The sequence below is a fragment of the Patella vulgata genome, chromosome 5 (assembly GCF_932274485.2).
Source record: "Patella vulgata chromosome 5, xgPatVulg1.2, whole genome shotgun sequence".
NCBI classification, from domain to species: Eukaryota; Metazoa; Mollusca; class Gastropoda; family Patellidae; genus Patella; species Patella vulgata.
In genome coordinates, this window is record NC_065883.2 from 36,273,738 (window position 1) to 36,293,895 (window position 20,158).

Genomic DNA, 20,158 nt, shown 5'->3' on the forward strand with positions numbered 1-20,158 from the left:
TTTTGCTTGGGACGTCATTTTGCTTTGTTTTTCTGAGCCATCTGTACCACTTTCCTATCTACCCGTAATACATTTACACCCTCCAAACTCATCCATTCCCGAGATATTGGAGTTTTAAGGTGCCAATGGCGGCCATATTGGATTTATGCTAATTACTCGAAAACCTATCTTTTTATTTTGGGCGATTTTTGTTTGGGGGACCTTCAGGGAACCCTCTACCAGATTCCATCGAGAAAAATTCTGTTGCAATTTATTCTAGGTATCCACTCCATATGGCTTATCTTTACCCGACTATTACCCTATGCAGAAAATGCTCATCCTCAAACTTTAGTTAAGATATTCACATAATGAACAACTACATCAAGACAACATTGAACTCTGTCAAAAAATTCACCTAATGAACCTCAACACTAACCTTAAGCATTCTTCTTCACTTAAAAGCAGAGTTATGTCCTAAAGTCTTGACCAATGAAATCATTCCCTTCATTTAGAAGCAGAGCTATTATGTCCTAAAATTGGTTATCTCTTTTAAGCCTAAGCAGAAAATGCTCATCATCGAACCATGGACCTTGTATAGATGGGCAGGCAACGCCCACGAAGTTTTTAGAATTCTGTGCCGCGGCAAAAGAGAGACCTGACAATCGTGACTAAAATAAAATTACCTCCCCTCGCGCAATTACCAGTATTAAGTTTAAAAGCAAAGAAACAGAAATCAATTCATAGTATTTTTATTAAGCTTGCTACTCTTTTTTTTTTTAACCCATACATAGATAGACTACTAACTGATGATTGGGGTGTAAATGTATCAACACGTCGTCTTTGTGAATCCGAAAAAAAACACGTCAAGTTTTTCTTAAAAACAAATCTACTAAAACATTCTTTTAATTTTTACTTTTGCACAATTAATCACCATTCTGGACAGTATTATACCTGAACTTTATTTTCATAACTTTAAAATCCTTCATACATACGGGAATTTGGAGTATTAAGCAAAACCCAAATGCTTACAAAACCCACAAAAATAATGAAATCGATAATTTCACAATTTTCAACTGCTGCATTTGGAAATTTTAAAGTTTTAAACTGGACAAATTCGTCACTACCGGATAGGAATACTTATCGGGTTGAAAAATTACTGTGTAACTATAAGAATACCGTAAATTCCAAGGCGGAGGTCGAGAAATTAATCAGTATAAAATCCCGCAATGTCAAAAACACATCGCTTGATTTCCTGTTGACATTGAGATCTTGTCGTGTCTAGCGCGAGCGGCAGAGAATCCAACAAAAGGGACTCGTTGCCTGTCCATCTATACACGGTCCATGATCGAATTGAGTCAATGCATTCACCTATTGAACAACTGCACCAAATCTGAACATTGTATCTCAATAAGAAGGAGAGTTACTGTGTCTTGGAAAGAAGGTGGGGGACAATTAATGATGTTAGGAGAGTAGCTTACAGTTTCCCACACTGTTGCATCTTTATCACCTATGTTGGTGCTATCTACTGTTGTCTGTAATTTTCTTTTCTTTCGTGGGCTACTTGACTCGTCATCTCCATCACTATATGAAATATTTTCCTCCGGCACCGAGATTCTTCCTTTCTTTGCTGGATTAGACTTAGGCATAGGTGGATAGGGTTCTCATGAAAGTAAATACATTAAAAGCTTAAAAGATATACATTGTACATGCCTCATTTAAAACTATGCAAAGCATGGAAATACGCCCACACAACAGCTTATCTGAAAGGAACACTTGGATATTGATCAAATTCAATAAGGATCCAGGACCCTTCAATTAATCTATTCTTGGTCATGCTCACAAATTTTTCCAGACAAATCATAAATCTCTGTAACATAAAATCTTAAATTGCTGATGATTCAATAGGATTACTCCTCTCACAGACCCAATGCTTAGCAGAACATTGAATATTGATAGGGTTCATCCTCTTATGACCCCAATTATTCAAACCAAATAAGTTGATAGGTAGCCCCTAAAACCAGTGAAGATAGACAAACTCCTAGTAGGTTGATAAGCTAATTTATTTGCAGACGTTTCGGACTTAAGGTGTCCTTCCTCAGTAATGAGTTTGATGGAGCGAATCAGATTATTCAGGAATGGTGAATGTGCCAATTAATGAAATTTAGATTTGATTCTAAAATTAAATTTTTGAGAAATATTATAGATACCGCTCGATTCGCGGTGACATGAGAAGGACGATATGCATATAATAATAGGGTGATTTTTAGAGTGATTAACAAATCAAAAATATATATATAGTTATTTGAACTAAAAAAATAAATATAAACAATAAAGTTCTTAATTTTAACTGGAAAGATTCTCTGCATTATTCAAAACGTAATCTTATATTCTTGGAGTATTGAGTTAAAGTCCAAGTCATGGTAATCAGCGGCTATCACATCATGATCTGAAGGGATCAGTTGTAGAGATGTGCTGGTGCTGGGTGTTGTGACTTGATCTTCGGTGCTGTTTTCTGAGATGTTGGTGATGTTAAAAAGGAAATCTTCGAAATGTACGGATGTGTCGTTGTTGGGTTGAACCGGACTTATGGTGATTGCCGTGGCCTCAGTATTTGAAAAAGATACGGGAGGTCGCACACTCGCCTCAAATGGGGGGACCCATTGACTTGGCTTTTCCAGCACACAAGGTGGAGGTATGTGGTGCTGATTTTTTTCAATCAAACGGTCCGTTGTGTAATTTTTCTTGATTTCTAGGATTTTAGCCGTGCTGAATTCATGGTCTTTCTTCAGATGTCGATACAGGTTGGAACGCCATCTGTAGCGGCGGCCGCATTCTGAACATTGATGAATTGGCATTTTCGATAAATTTTTTTAGTCAGGTGTGCTCATTAATTCCTCCTGGTTGGCTTGTTCCTAAGTATTGAATCAGGCTTTCTTCTTGTCTCAGCCGTTTGTTTAAATTCTGTGATGCGTAGTTAGAATGATGATGTCAGGTTTGTGATTGGATTCCTGGAAATGGTTGCTGACCGGGGTCTCCTTATACCTTCTTATGTCGCTGAGGTGATTAAGAAATCTTTTTTTACAATTATCGCTGGTTTGGCCGATATATTGCTTGCCGCAAAAAGAGCAAATAATAGCGTAAATTACATAAGGGGTTAAGCAATTCAGATGTTCTTTGATTAAAAAAATATTGGAGTTTGTTTTCGATTTTATAAATGTGTTCTCCTTGAAGTGTCGGCATAATGTGCAGTTGCGTCCACATTTTTTACATCCTGCTGGTTTGTGTATGCGGAGGGCTATATCCGATTTGATCAGCATGTCACGTAAATTTTTATTACGTTGGTAGCAAACAACAATTTTTTAGTCCGCTATGAAGTTTGTTTCGACATTTAATTTAATTATATCGAGTTGATTGTTGATGAGTTTGTGGTGGTTGAATCCTGGGATATACTTGGTACTAAATACGATGGTGTCTTGAGTTTTCTTTTCTTTTTGGACTAATAGGTCTGCTCGCGGTTGAGATCTGGCTCGGTCAAAGCATGATGCTATAATATTTAGTAGGTATCCTCTGTTCAAAAAGTGTTTTCGATAAATTTTTAGTGAGTTGTCACGATTTTCGATCGTACTTGAAATGCGGCAAATTCTAAGGGCTTGACTGTATGGGAGGCTTCTTTTCAGGGATTCCGGATGGCAGCTGTTGTAATGTAAATAGAAAAAACTATCTTTGGGTTTTCGGGAGAGGCGGGTTTGAAGGCATTGGTTGTTGTCTAAATACAAAGTGACATCTATACTATTCAAAAAAAGTAGGGGATATTTGATTTTTAAGTGTTATTAAAGTCACCTAATGAAACTGACGAAGAAACAAATGACAAAATGAAATGAAATTCACATTCATCGATTTATTCCAAATGATCGTTAGACTAAGTAAGGCACAGACTGACCATTATAAGGGTAAAATGATACCCGGGGTCAAACAGCAAAGTTACCACAGCATCACAACCAAGTCAGTAACGGGTAAATCCTCCTCTGTTTGCCAAACAAGCATTGATCCGACGTGGCATACTCCTAATGAGACGTCTAAGGTCATTTTGGTCCAGATTGTCCCATTCCTGTTGCAACGCAGCAGCAAGTTCTTGGACATTGGCAGGACGTTGTTGACGTTGACGTAACCTCTGTCCAAGCATGTCCCAGACATGCTCGATGGGGGAGAGGTCGGGACTCAGTGCTGGCCAAGGTAATGTGGTGATGTTCTGTTGTTGGAGGTAACCTGTAACGATCCTGGCCCTGTGACATCTTGCGTTTTCATCCTGGAAGATGAAACGGCGGCCATGACGTCGTGCGAACGGCACAACATGGACTGCCAAGATGTTGTCCCGGTAGTACTGGCCTGTAACACGCCCTGCAACAACATGTAAAGCCGTTCTTCCAACAACAGTGATGCCTCCCCAACACCATAACAGAACTACCCCCAAATCGATCATGTCTGATGACGTTAACGTCTTGGAAGCGCTCGTTTGGACGACGCCACACCCTCCTACGTCTGTCCAAAAAAATCAACAGTGAACCTTGACTCATCTGAAAACATCACATTGCTCCAGCGTCGATTATCCCAGTGTTGACGATCCCTACACCAACGACGTCTTGACTGAATGTGATGATCTCTCAAACAAGGGATCACACGAGGACGTCGGGCGCGAAGGTGACCCCTATGCAGTCGAATCCGAATTGTCTGTCCACTCACTCTCACACCAGTGTCTGTTTGAAGACAAGCGCTGATCTGATTTGCTGTGATGACACGATTTCTCAAGGCCAAGGTACGGATAAATCGATCCTGGGCTTGAGTTGTCGCCCTTGGTCGACCTGAGCGTGGTCTGTCCTGTACAGATTGTGTATCACGGTATCTGGACCATAGCCTGCTTATGACAGACTGAGAAACATTCATCGTCCGCGCCACAACCGCCTGTGTTGTGCCGATCTGTAGCATGCCAAGGGCACGTAACCTTTCATTTTGGGTAAGCCGACGCATATCAAAATTTGTTTTCTGGTCACTAAAACAATTAAACTGATGTTTCCACCCTGGAATTCAATGCCACAATGACTGTAACATTCAAAGTCAGAGTCGTGCAAATCTTGGGTTGGACCCCCATGATGATCCCAAGCATCACCTGCATTCCATGCGGTAGCTATTGGTGCGTTTGGGCGTCACATGTAACTGGAAATGTTTCTTCTGTTAGGTTCTATAGTGACTTTTTTCGTAGTCATTTGCATATTTTAGTATTATGCCCCCAAAATCAAATATCCCCTACTTTTTTTGAATAGTATAGAAAGTTGATACTTTTAAGGCTGTGTTCTAGGGTTAATTTGATGCTTGGTATTGTAGAGTTGGTAACTTCCATGAATCTATTGATTTTCTCTAGTGTGGAAGGCCACAAGAAAAACATATCATCAATATATCTCCATCAGACGAGAGGTTAGATGGGGCTTCTTTTAAGTATATCTTCTTCGAATTGGGTCATGAATATACAAGCATGTTAGGGGCCGCTTTGGTCCCCATTGAAATGCCGTTGGTTTGAAGGTAGAATTTATCATCAAATTTGTAGCAGTTTTTTGTTAAAATTAAATGGAGCGTACCTAATAGCAACCAGGTGGGTGTAGTTTGTTCTAGTCTTTGCTGAAGTTTTTCTCTGCAACTCTTAATGGCTAGATTGAATGGGATGGAGGTGTAGAGCAAGGATACATCAGCTGTACACAGTATAGTATCGGGTGGTAGGGGGCCGATTGCGTTGAGTTTCCTGAGAAAGTCTGTGGTGTCCTTAATATAGGAAATTGACTCTAGCATGTAGAAGATTGGTGTTCTGGGGTGTTTTACTTCAAGCGCTTTGGCGGATCTTTTGTCCAAAGTTCCTTGTTTTTCTGCAAACTTGATCAATTTGTGGATTTCTTTGTTGAACGATTGAGTTTTATAAAACTCACGGTTATTTAGCTGCCGGAGTCCTTCATTGAAATAATCAATACGGTTAAGGATAATGATTTTGCCGCCTTTGTCAGCGGGTTTGATGACAATGTCTGTGTTTTCTTTTAATTTTTTTAGGGCTGTTGTAATCTTTTGGTTGATGATGATTTCATGACTAGTGACATGAATGAATCTCTCTATGGCGTGAGAGTGGTTTATAGATGGGGTACAGTCTGATTCTAAGTAGATAGGGTTTTTGGAGGAGCGAGGGGGGTAATCCTTAAAGAAATGTAGCAAGCGTAAACTTCTTTCCAAAATATTGTTTTCCATAATAGTGCCAATTTCATTTTTGTAGCGAGGGGTTGGTATAAAGTTTAATCCATAGGCAAGGGCTGTGAGGTGGGTATCTGAAAGGGGACTGTGGGCTAAGTTAGTTATTAGTTCGTGGAGTTCTGGCATCGTTTCTTGTTTTCTCTGGAATCTTCTGGGCATTGTTTCGTGTTTTAGGTTTGGACTTTAATTCCGTGATTAGTTTCTCGACGAGGTCTAATAAATTCTTCTTGGATTCTTCTGTGGCGGTGCTTTGATTGATATCTTCCAGAACTTGTTTGATGTCTTTGTTTAGTTCTTCGTAGAAATGTGGCCAATAAGATAATAGGATTTCAGTGAGTTTTTTGGCAAAAGATTGGTGAGTGGTTTCCCACTGGATCAAGAAATGGGTAGGGAAGGTGGGTGTTTGTGGCTTGACTTTGTTCTGATTGAGGCCTTTTGGTATAAAATTATCAGTCATGCACTTGGATAGAAAATCGATGTGATTAGTGCATTTAAATTCGCTGATTCAGAGTCGGCGTTGAGCTCGAAAGTAAGGGACCAAAAGGTCAGGTAGGCATGCGTTAGAAGGTATAGTGGTAGCCGAGAAAAATCTTGAATAATCTTGATCACTCCCAGATGATCATGATTAATCCAATTCACTCACCACCATTCCTGAATAATCTGATTACGTCACAATCAATTCTTATAAATACTGCACGCTTCGCTCCATCAAACTCTTTAATTATGACCCTTTTATTTTAAGCAATAATTAATGCCAGGAACTGTTTTACATCATAAGAAAAACTATCTTTTAGTCTTATATAATTTCAAAAGTTTCCAAATAATCCGTTATGTGTATACTATGTAACAAGATCAATCAACTCGATGTACATTATGTAATACCATTTCATGTCACTATGCAAATAAGTTCCTATATGAATATCATAACAATTAAGGTGTTTTTTCAACATTCACTTTAAGCTCTTTGATGTCCAGATGACATATCTTATGGCTTCACCCATCATCTATGTTTCATGTTTTCATTAATTCCTCTTTACCCTTTATCCGCTGTTGTTACTATACTATGTGCTATCATAATTAATCTTAGCATACTTAATTTGATAACCCAATCAAGCTAGGGTTTCATGATTGTTAACTTATGGTTTCTCTTATCATTGTTCAATGTACGTACATGTATATATAACACTGTCACAATTTTTTCCTCATTTGTAAAATGTATGCTTGATAACGACCAGTGAATTCTTGTTGAAACGTCGTGTGTATATAATATAGTGATTGTTATCCATAGAACTGTGTTGTGTTAAATCCAAAAGTTATGGTCTGAAATGCGCAAATATCAAAAGGGACTTAGATCTTTGGGATATAAAGATATGTTTTAAGTTTCATCAGAATATGATAAAGATAGGTTGCCAGGCAACGAAACATACGCCCACAGCAGCTAAATCGTCCGGGCAGTCAACAAGTGTTGTCGCATATTTTTACTTTTTTTGGTAATGAAACATTTATAATACACTAAAATCTGATTAAGAGTAACAACTCATGAAGTAATTATCAGAAAATCATTAGAATTTGTTTGTTTTTTATAAAGTTCTGCCCCATGCTAACATTTAGTATACAAAACTTTTAATATCATGGAATTAGCTGTTCAAGTCATAAAAATTTACTTGTTCGTACCAAGATCTTAAACTCTGTGTATCAATCTGAAGTCAATCGGATGGTAACTTTAGCCTTTAGAGCGTCACAAGATTTTTCAAAGTGATCAAGGGCCATAACTTTGGCAGTAATTATCGGAAATCTTTGAAAATCAGTAGGATTTTTCGTCTCATGACCTTAAACACTGTATAAATTTAAAGTCAATCAGATATTAACTTTTGCCTCTAGAGCATCCACAAGATTTTTCAAAGTGATCAAGGGCCATAACTCTGGCAGTAATTATCAAAAATCACTGAAAATGAATAGACTTCTTCGTCTCATGACCTTAAACACTGTGTATAATCAGATATTAACTTTAGCCTCTAGAGCGTCCACAAGATTTTTCAAAGTGATCAAGTGCCATAACTATGGCAGTAATTATCGTAAATTGCTGAAAATCAATAGGATTCTTCATCTCCTGACCTTAAACACTGTGTATAAATTTAAAGTCAATCGGATATTAACTTTGACCTCTAGAGCATCCACAAGATTTTTCAAAGCGATCAAGGGCCATACATGTAACTCTGGCAGTAATTATCGAAAATCGCTGAAAATGAATAGACTTCTTCGTCTCATGACCTTAAACACTCTGTATAAATTTAAAGTCAATCAGATATTAACTTTAGCCTCTAGAGCGTCCACAAGATTTTTTGAAGTGATCAAGGGCCATAACTCTGACAGTAATTATCGGAAATCGCTGAAAATCAATAGGCTTCTTCGTGGCCTTAAAACACTGTAAATAAATTTAAAGTCAATCGGATATTAAATTCAGCCTCTAGAGCGTCCACAGACGGACGGATGGACGGGGGCAACGACAATATACTTTTACACAATTTGCGTACAAAGAGCGGCCATTTTGTCGGGCAGTTTTATTTTGATTTTCCCGAAATTCGAATTCAACCTTCATTATGGTGGAATGGTGAAATATTTAAACGTTTTTTTAAAATCGGAAAAAATTTGTGACCTCTAGAGAATCTGCAAAACTAAAAATGCGATTTTTCGAACAATCAGGAGCCATAACCCAGGAAGTTACGTTCATATATCTGCGATTATCAAAAGGAACCAAGACCTTAGTGTGTAATGGTGATATATTCACATGTTTTTTAAATCGGATCAAAATTGTGTCCTCTACATGGACGGCAAGCTAAAAACGTGATTTATGTACGTTCGAGGGCCATAATTCAGAAAGTCCGAATATCGAAAGGAACCAAGATCTTTTGGTTATAAAAATGTATTTCAACTCTCATCAAAATCAGGTCAAAATTGTAAACTCTAGAGGGTCCACATTTTGTCCGGCAGTTTTGGCACGATTTTCACAAAATTCGAACTCAACCAAATTTACAGTGTAACAGTGATATATTTGAACGTTTTTTTTAAATTGGATAAAAACGCAATTTTTCGTACAATCAGGGGCCATAATCATACTATCCGATATGCGCAAATATCACCGAAAGGATCCAAGATCTATGGGTTATAAACTAACATTTCAAGTTTCATCAAAATCAGAAGAAATTTGTGACCTCTAGAGTTTCCACAACCTTGATATACCATATTTTTACGCTATTTGAGAACGAGGGGCGGCCATTTTGTCTGTCAGTTTTGGGCCGATTTTCACGAAATTCGAACTCAACCATCCTTAGAGTGTAACAGTGATATACTAAAACTTTTTTTAAATCGGATAAAAATTGTGAACTCTATAGGGTCCTCAAGCTAAAAACGCTATTTTCCGTACAATCAGGGGCCATAATTCAGGAAGTTACGGTCTGATATGCACGAATATCAAAATGAACCGAGATCTTTGGGTTATAAACTTACTTTTCAAGTTTCATCAAAACCAGAATAAACGTTTTTTTAAATCGGATAAAAATTGTGACCTCTATAATCCATGAAGTTACGGTAAAATACACAGGGGTCTAAATTCACGACAGCATCCACGGCAAATGTTGTAGTATTTAGCGAAATTGCTGTAGAAAAAAAATAATAACTACGGCATATTTAGCCGTGGTAATTTATTTAAGAATATCACGATGGCAATTTGCTGATTTTGACAATGAAATCGCTGTTGTCTACGTGAGTAATCCACGGAATAATCGAAAGTAGGAATTTATGGCGACCCTACTCCTTGTCACATACAACCGGGGAATTGAAACCACGCCAGTTGACTAAATGACAGACTTTATGATACAGCGTGCACACGCTTACCATTCAGCCATCCAGTCCCCCCCCCGCCCAACTCAATTAGAAGAAATGAAATGAAATGGAGTTTAACGTCCTACTGTTCTGCTCCTAACCTGGGCTTATGAAGACGGGCATACGCCATACAGTGTGCTATGAGGGAAATTTTGCCTGGACAGCGGCACTACGGCCTACTCTTATATCGAATTCCAACTGCCAAGGGATCTTTTACGTGCACGCCAATGTGTACACGGGACCTCGGTTTTTCGTCCCATCCGAACGACTAGACAGCTTTCCTTGTCAGCCCCTCCATCCTGCATCACTCAATTAGGAGAGTTATTGTGTTCCATAGTCTCGACCAATCAAATTGCTTATTGCTCTGCTTACCCTGAGCAGAAAATTAATGCCCATTATGGAACTTAGTCAAGGCATTGATGTAATAAAACTATACACCAAATTTCATCACTCTCACTTAATTAAAGCCAAAGTTATCGTGCAGCAAAGCATCAACCAATCAGATTGCTTATCTCTGCTTACCATAAGCAGACAATGTTTATCATCGAACTTTATCAAGGCAATGACCTAATAAACACCTACACCAAGTTTGAAAGTTCTAGCTCTATTAGAAGGGGAGTTATTGTGTTCCAAAGTCTTGGCCAATCAAATCGCTTATCGCTCTGCTTACCCTGAGCAGAAAATGCTCATTATCGAACTTAGTCAAGGTATTGATGTAATGAAACTATACACCAAGTTTCATCACCCTCACTTAATTAGAGCTAAAGTTATTGTGTCCCAAATCATCAACCAATCAAATTGCTTATCTCTGCTTACCCTAAGCAGAAAATGCTCATCTTCGAACTCCATCAAGGCATTGACCTAATGAACACATACACCAAGTTTGAAAATTTTAGCTCAATTAGAAGGAGAGTTGTGTCCCAAAAAGTGTGACGGACAGACAGACAGACGGAGGAACTCATTTTAATAGTCCCCTGCTTTCTTCGAAAGGCGGGGGACAAATATTACATGTTGGCAGAAAAAAAATATGAACATTTTTGTACATAAAAATTATCATCCATTTGGGCAGAAAAAAATTGAAAGACAGTGTAAGCCCTGCTGCAAACGAACCCATATTAAAAGACCCTTGCTTTAAATTTTAAATAATAGCACTTAACATTGAAAATATACTCACTTAGACCATCATGTTTATCTTCATCATCTGAAAGAGAATTGCCAACTACTTCTTCTCCACAAACCATTGGCATATCTATAGTACTGCGCACTGCTGGTAAGCTTAATATAGGCTCAAGTTTACCACTTCGTGAGTATGTGGTTATTTCATTATTAGTCACTTCCTTTTTACTGTTACCATCTTCCTCATCAGCTGTATTCAAAGATATTGTTTCAATTCCACGTTTTTTTCCAAAAATAGTAGTATAACAATGATCATGATGGGGTTGTGTTCTGTTTAGCAAGTCAATAATGAATTGTTCATTTTCCTCAATACGTCTTTCACGATCCCCTGTTGAATAGTCACTGGATTCAGCAACTGGTTTATTTTTTGATGTATAATTTGTATTGCTTTTTTCTGTGTCTGCAGTTGCCAAATTAGAGGATTTGTTTGCAAGTAGTTTTGGGGAGTTTGCTTTGTTTGGTGTAATTGTTTGAATGGTCCTAGATTTTGTAATGTGCATAGCATTTTCCTTTACATCATCTACATTGTTACTAACGAATTTAACAGCCACAATAACTGAATCTGAGTCATCTTCTTGACTACTTTGGCTGATTTTCTTTTTACTAGACTTGAGACATGTGAATTTAATTCCTTTCTTTATTTTTTTCTTATTTGTCGGACTGCCTGATGAACTTGTAGACTGTTGATTAGATCTTGACTTCTTGTTGGCTTCTGAAATATAGATTTGTTTTTAAAACAATATTTTATTCAAAGATAGCCAAGCAAAGCATAGAAATATGCTCATGCAATCATACACAGCAGCTTATCCGAAAAGAAAATATGGATGTTGAACAAATTTGATATGAATACTTTATGTCTTCAAGAAATCTGACCTCTGTCGGGTTCACAGGATTTTCTGTATAGGTAATATATCTCTGGAACAGAAAGTACTAGAATGCTAAAAATCAACATGACTCATGCTCTCTGATCTCAAATACGGTAGCCTCAACCCTGTCGACAAGGTTTAAGGAAAATCGTTCACAAGGGATAACTCTGGTACAAAAGGTTGCGTAATGCTGAATATCCATAGGGTTTTATCCTTCCATGAGCCCAATACTTCACACCAAAATTTGAAAATAATCTGTTAAAAAGCTATCACGTTCACAATCCCAAGCCAATAGTTAACAGACACACCAATGTGACAGTATAATACAACCGTGTAGTGAAATGGGAATCCAAATAAAAACAAGCAAACAGTGAGGCTGATGTCCCCCGCCGAAATCCCAAAATAAATAGATGACACATATTAATTAATAGCACATTTATTTTTAAGCAATCAAACTGATTATCAACTTTACACTAAGTTTCATCACTCTCTATCGGATAGAATCAAAGTTATCTTGTCCCAATGCATCGACCAATGAAATCATTGAACTCAGTCAAGACATTCAACTAATGAATATCTACACCAAGTTTAAAAATTCTACCTTAATTAAAAGCAGAGTTGTTATGTTCCAAAGTCTTGACCAATCAAATTGCTTATCGCTCCTTAGTTTACACAGAAAATTCATATCATCGAACTTAATCAAGGTAATGATATAATGAATCTATACTCTGCGTTTCATCACTTTCACTTAAAGATTCATTATGGGAGATTGTAATAGAGAGTTGGCCATTCTTGCTATAACAGTTCAAAAATAGATGATGAAAGAAGAATATATTGAAAATTTCAGTCAATTACTTTATTCTGAACACAGTTATCACCATTGTAATTTCTGACTAGAAATAGGAGTCAACTCTCTCTTCACCGTCTCCGAGAATGGCCGATCGTTTGATTGACAGGCGTTAACTCCACCTACATAATCTCGATTATCAAGTAATGTTTTCAATGGCTGTGATACAATGGGACTGCAATTCAACTGGGGTGATATTAGCTGTGATTTTTATCAATTTCCATAATTTTTCTAAAAAAAGCGAGTGACAAAAGAGCGTATAATACCTGTAGTGTCTGATGAATATGTATGTAATCCATATAAGGTTACTTATTAATCACGTGATCACTATTTCAATTGTTGTACCCCTCTATTGTTAATTGGAGTTTCGTGTATAAGATTAATAAAACGTGGTTGATTAGATTCGTATGTGTGTGTGTTTAATCTGAGTTAAATCCGATGCAATCATTGAGATATATGGCCGGGGAGATATAACCATATTGACATCCAAACTCTCATTTTAACCACAACTAAACATAATATAAAGGCCGTATGTCGAACTTTCAATCAAATTGACAGACATGCGGCCTCGCTCAACAGCAGCCTCGCTTTGTACGCTCTATCATTTAGCCTCGATCATCACTGCCTTTTATGGAAAATTTCTGGGAGTATGATGTCAACGTAACGGTTAATCTCCGCTTAAGACGCCATTTGAAAATTTAATCAATCAATGAAATCCTATTTGAAATTCTATTTAAATCCAAGCCAAATCCATGTCATCCGTGGGTCTACAGAGTTGATTTTGGGCTTGTTGTGTAAATAAAGATCTAATTTATAATTTCTATGACATCCGAAGCCTAAATAAAGACTTAAAATATGCTGATTTACCTCTAAACTAAAGTTATCGTGCCCCAAAGCATCAATCAATCAGATTGCTTATCTCTGCTTACCGTAAGCAGACAATGTTCATCAAAGAACTCCATCAAGGCATTCACTTAACGAACACCTACACCAAGTTTGAACATTCTAGATCATTTAGAAGGAGAGTAATTGTGTTTCAAAGTCTCGGACAATCAAATTGCTTATCAGTCTGCTTACCCTGAGCAGAAAATGCTCATTATCGAACTTAGTCATGGTATTGATGTGATACAATGAAACTATACACCAAGTTTCATCACTCTCACTTAATTAGAACTAAAGTTATCGTGTCCCAAAGCATCAACCAATCAAATAGCTTATCTCTGCTTACCCAAAGCAGAAAATGCTCATCTTCGAACTCCATTAAGGCATTGACCTAATAAACACCTATACCAAGTTTGAACTTTCTAGCTCAATTAAAGAGAGAGTTATTGTGTCCCGAAAAGTGTGACGGACAGACAGACGGACGGACGGACAAACAGACGGACGAACCCATTTTAATAGTCCCCTGCTTTCTTCGAAAGATGGGGGACAATAAAGAAATATTTTAGAGTACAGTCCTCGAAATTAAGAATTTTCTACTATGACACAAACCAGCGGACGCCAAGAGATGGATAGAGAACAAGCTAAAATTTTCATTCAATCAGGGGCAATAATCCAGGAAGTTATATCTGAAATTTGTGAATATTGAAATGATATATTTTAAGTGAAACAAGAGCCATAACTCTAGAGGTAATTAATGAAAATTGGGGGCATTTACAATACAATTTCATGTAGATCAGAACATAATTTTTGTCGTTTGAGGGTTCACAAGGTTCTACAAACTGAAACAAGGGCCTTCACTCTGGAAGTAATTTACAGAAAATTTTGAAATTTGATATAGCCTACAGTAAACTTTGCATAAGTCGGATCTAAGTGGACTGACCAATTTTATCCGAGTTAAAAGAGCTAAATCGCTAATAATTGGGACCTAGAAATTGACCCAAATGTGTCGCAACGCATATAATAATGTAATCTGATTGTATATAAACTGATTTACATTCAATTGTTTCAGTTTTGACTCTAATTTCCAACTGACAGTGAAATTCTGAACATACTGCCGATCTGACTTAGTGGAAGGAAAAAAGCCGGAATTAGATCAAATGGACCGAACATTTTGATCCGAGTTGAGCAAAGATCTGGCTTAGGAAATCCGTCTTACGCGAAGAAATTTAATCAGAAAAACGTGCAGGATCAAAGGGTCCAAACGATTTTATACGAATCCAAATAATGCAAGGTTTACTTTAAATTTCATACAAATTGGATGATAACTTTTGTCATTCGAATGTTCACAAGGTTCAAAAAGTAAAAAAAGGGCCATAACTCTAGAAATAATAAATGGAAATTGCAAAAAATTCAATAGAACTAAGTTTCACGAATTTAAATGATGCATATAAATTTCATACATATCTGATGATAACTTTCATTAATAGAGCATTAACAAGGTTGAACAAAGTGAAACAAGGGCCATAACTCAGGAAGTATTATTGTAAATTGCTGAAATTTAATAGGCTTTGTGGTTTCACAAATCTAAATGATGTATAAAAATTTCATACAGATTGGCTGATAACTTTTGGCATTAGAGTGATCATAATGTTCAAAAAAAAGTGAAACAAGAGCCATAACTCTAGAGGTAATTAATGAAAATTGGGGGCATTTACAATACAATTTCATGTAGATCAGAACATAATTTTTGTCGTTTGAGGGTTCACAAGGTTCTACAAACTGAAACAAGGGCCTTCACTCTGGAAGTAATTTACAGAAAATTTTGAAATTTGATATAGCCTACAGTAAACTTTGCATAAGTCGGATCTAAGTGGACTGACCAATTTTATCCGAGTTAAAAGAGCTAAATCGCTAATAATTGGGACCTAGAAATTGACCCAAATGTGTCGCAACGCATATAATAATGTAATCTGATTGTATATAAACTGATTTACATTCAATTGTTTCAGTTTTGACTCTAATTTCCAATCAGTTATGTCCAGTGAAATACAGCATGAGATTCAACCAAATGCCAATTTATAGCGTCTGGTTATTCCAGTCTATGCGCATGCTCTCCAGATAAGATATGGCTTTACCGTTTGACATGAGTTGTTGAATATGTTTAGCCTCGTTCTTTCTAGTCACTTGTTACAAGTGACACTGAAACGCACTATGGTACACGATTCGTGTACCAATGGTAAAACGTTTATTTTGTCTTGGATATTGGATATCAGAAGCCTACCCTTTCCCGGTAAGATTAATGGGTAAGACTTTGGATGATATTGAGTTAAGAGACTTAGCTACTCTAAGCAAAGATCTGAGTTAGCCGAAGACCGAAATTCAATCTTAGCTCGATTAGAAATTAACTGCAAGAGCCGGATAATAACTGATTCAAAGGCACATTTCAAGCTTTTGTTCGTATGTGCGAGTAAATAACTTCTGTTTTGGTGTGAGTTAAGCGAAGATCCAAGTTAGCCGAAGACCTAAATTCAATCTTAGCTCCATTAGAAATAAACTGGAATAGCCGGATAATAATTGATTCAAAGGCACATTTCAAGCTTTTGTTCGTATGTACAAGTAGATAACTTCCGTTTTGGTGCGAGTAGATAACTTCCGTTTTGTCGCCATCTTTGAAAAATGTCCTAAATTTTCCCGGTAAGTGTCTCGTACAGCAGACAGCGAGTTTCGAATTTTTCGAAAAAATTCTATTGTTGCGTCGTGTCAAATACGCTGATTTGAGTCAAAATGATAGAGGAAAGTATTTTGGGGCTCTGTGCATGGAATACCAAATCAAGTTTTAGACCATCGGGACGAAACTGACAGTGAAATTCTGAACATACTGCCGATCTGACTTAGTGGAAGGAAAAAAGCCGGAATTAGATCAAATGGACCGAACATTTTGATCCGAGTTGAGCAAAGATCTGGCTTAGGAAATCCGTCTTACGCGAAGAAATTTAATCAGAAAAACGTGCAGGATCAAAGGGTCCAAACGATTTTATACGAATCCAAATTATGCAAGGTTTACTTTAAATTTCATACAAATTGGATGATAACTTTTGTTATTCGAATGTTCACAAGGTTCAAAAAGTAAAAAAAGGGCCATAACTCTAGAAATAATAAATGGAAATTGCAAAAAATTCAATAGAACTAAGTTTCACGAATTTAAATGATGCATATAAATTTCATACATATCTGATGATAACTTTCATTAATAGAGCATTAACAAGGTTGAACAAAGTGAAACAAGGGCCATAACTCAGGAAGTATTATTGTAAATTGCTGAAATTTAATAGGCTTTGTGGTTTCACAAATCTAAATGATGTATAAAAATTTCATACAGATTGGCTGATAACTTTTGGCATTAGAGTGATCATAATGTTCAAAAAAAAGTGAAACAAGAGCCGTAACTCTAGAGGTAATTAATGAAAATTGCTGAGATTCGATTGGCCTTATCGTTTCACTAATTTAAATAATGCATACAAATTTCACAAAGATCGAATGATAATTTTTGGTGTTACAACATTCACATGGTACAACAAGTGAACCAAGAGCCAAGACTCTAGACGTAATAAATAAAAATTGCTGAAATTTAATAGGATTCTTCTTTCTACTAATTTAAATGACACATATCAATTTCATACAGATCGGCTGATAACTTTTGATGTTAGAGCGTTCACAAGGTAAAACAAAGTGAAACAAGGGCCATAGCTCTAGAAGTAATTAACAGAAATTGTTGAAATTTAATATGTTTCTTCGTTTCACTAAATTAATTAATGCATATAAATTTAACATCGGATGATAACTTTTGGTGTTAGAGCGTTCACAAGGTTAAACAAAGTGAAACAAGGGCTATAAGTCCAGAAGTAATAAATGGTAATTGCTGAAATGGACTCAAGATATATTTTAAGTTTCATTATATATGTGCGATTATCGAAAGGTACCAAGATCTTTGTGATATCAACATAAATTTTAAGTTTCATCAAAATGGGATCAAAATTGTGGCCACCAGAGCGTCCACAACCTTGATATACCATATATTTACACTATTTGATTACGAGCGGCGCCCATTTCGTCCTGCAGTTTTGGTCTGATTTTCACAAAATTCGAACCCAACCTTTGTTAGGGTGTAACGGTGATATCTTCAAATGTTTTTTTTTATTAAAAATTGTGACCTCTCGAGGGACCACAAGCTAAAAACGTGATTTTTTGTACAGTCAATGGCCATAATTCAGGAAGTTACAATGCTTGAATATCGAAAGGAACCAAGATCTTTAGATTATAAACATGTATTTCAAGTTTCATCAAAATTGGATCAAAATTTACACTATTTGCGATATTTCATACAATCGGGGGCCATAATTCAGGAAGTTACGGTCAGATATGCGCAAATATTGTAAGGAACCAAGATCTTTGGGTTATAAACATATATTTCAAGTTTCATCATAATCGGATAAAAATAGTGACCTCTAGAGTGTCCACTTTTTTGTACAATCAGCGGCAATAATCCATGAAGTTACGAACCGATACATGCCAATATCGAAAGGACCAGAGATATTTGAGAGATAAACCTATATTTTAAGTTTTGTCAAAATCGGATAAAAATTGTGACCTGTAGAGTGTTCAAAGATAGGTTGCCAGGCAACGAAGCATACACCCACAGCAACTAAATCATCCGGGCAGTCAACAAGGGTTGTCGCATATTTTTACTTTTTTCGGTAATGAAACATTTATAATACACTAAAATCTGATTAAGAGCAACAACTCACAAAGTATTAGAATTTGTTTGGTTTTTATAAAGTTCTGCCCCATGCTAACGTTTTGTATGCAAAGCTTTTAATATCATGGATTTAACTGTTCAAGTCATAACAATTCATTGAAAATCAATATACTTGTTCGTCTCAAGATCTTAAACTCTGTGTATCAATCTGAAGTCAATCGGATGATAACTTTATCCTTTAGAGCGTCACAAGATTTTGCAAAGTGATCAAGGGCCATAACTTTGGCAGTAATTATCGGAAATCGTTGAAAATCAATAGGAATCCTCGTCTCATGACCTCAAACACTGTGTATAAATTTAAACTCAATCGGATATTAACTTTAGCCTCTAGAGCATCCACAAGATTTTTTGAAGTGATCAAGGGCCATAACTCTGGCAGTAATTATCGGAAATCGCTGAAAATCAATAGGCTTCTTCGTCTCATGACCTTAAACACTGTGTATAAATTGAAAGTCAATCGGATATTAACTTTGGCCTCTAGAGCGTCCACAAGATTTTTCAAAGTGATCAAGGGCCATACCTCTGGCAGCAAATATTGGAAATCGCTGAAAATCAATAGGCTTCTTCGTCTCATGACCTTAAACACTTTGTACAAATTTAAAGTCAATCTAATATTAACTTTCGCTTCTAGAGCATCCACAAGATTTTTTGAAGTGATCAAGGGCCATAACTCTGGCAGTAATTATCAGAAATCGCTGAAAACCAACAGGCTTCATCATCTTATGACCTTAAACACTGTGTATCAATTTAATGTCAATCGGATGTTAACTTTAGCCTCTAGAGCATCCAAAAGATTTTTTGAGGTGATCAAGGGCCATAACTCTGGCAGTAATTATCGGAAAATCAATAGGTTTCTTCGTCTCATGACCTTAAACATTGTGTATAAATTTAAAGTCAATCTGATATTAACTTTGGCCTTTAGAGCATCCACAAGATTTTTTGAAGTGATCAAGGGCCATTACTCTGGCAGTGATTATCGGAAATCGCTGAAAATCAATAGGCTTCTTCGTCTCATGACCTTAAACACTTTGTATAAATTTAAAGTCAATCGGATATTAACTTTGGCCTTTAGAGCGTCCACAAGATTTTTTCGAGTGATCAAGGGCCATAACTCTGGCAGTAATTATCGGAAATCGTTGAAAATTAACAGGCTTCTTCGTCTCATGACCTCAAACACTGTGTATACATTTAAGGTCAATTGGATATTAACTTTGACCTCTAGAGCATCCACAAAATTTTTCAAAGCGATCAAAGGCCATACATGTAACTCTGGCAGTAATTATCGGAAATCGCTGAAAATCAATAGGCTTCTTCGTCTCAAGACCTTAAACACTGTGTATAAATTTTTAAAGTCAATCAGAACTGGACCGCCGGACGGACGGACGGGGGCGACGACAATATACGACCACATTTCAATGTGGGCGT

At 36.7% G+C, this 20,158-nt stretch overlaps 1 protein-coding gene across 2 annotated transcripts in view; it reads right to left on the minus strand.

Moving 5' to 3' along the window:
- The window catches only part of LOC130012940 (B-cell lymphoma 6 protein homolog), an 85,469-nt gene that overhangs the window by 49,870 nt on the left and 15,441 nt on the right, over positions 1 to 20,158 (minus strand). For both annotated transcript variants that reach the window (XM_056101135.1, XM_056101136.1), the window contains exons 5-6: positions 11,321 to 12,034; positions 1,458 to 1,639 (exon numbers count right to left, since the gene is read on the minus strand). In XM_056101135.1, the coding sequence (XP_055957110.1) occupies positions 1,458 to 1,639; positions 11,321 to 12,034 (896 nt within the window). The remainder of the gene's footprint in view (positions 1 to 1,457; positions 1,640 to 11,320; positions 12,035 to 20,158) is intronic.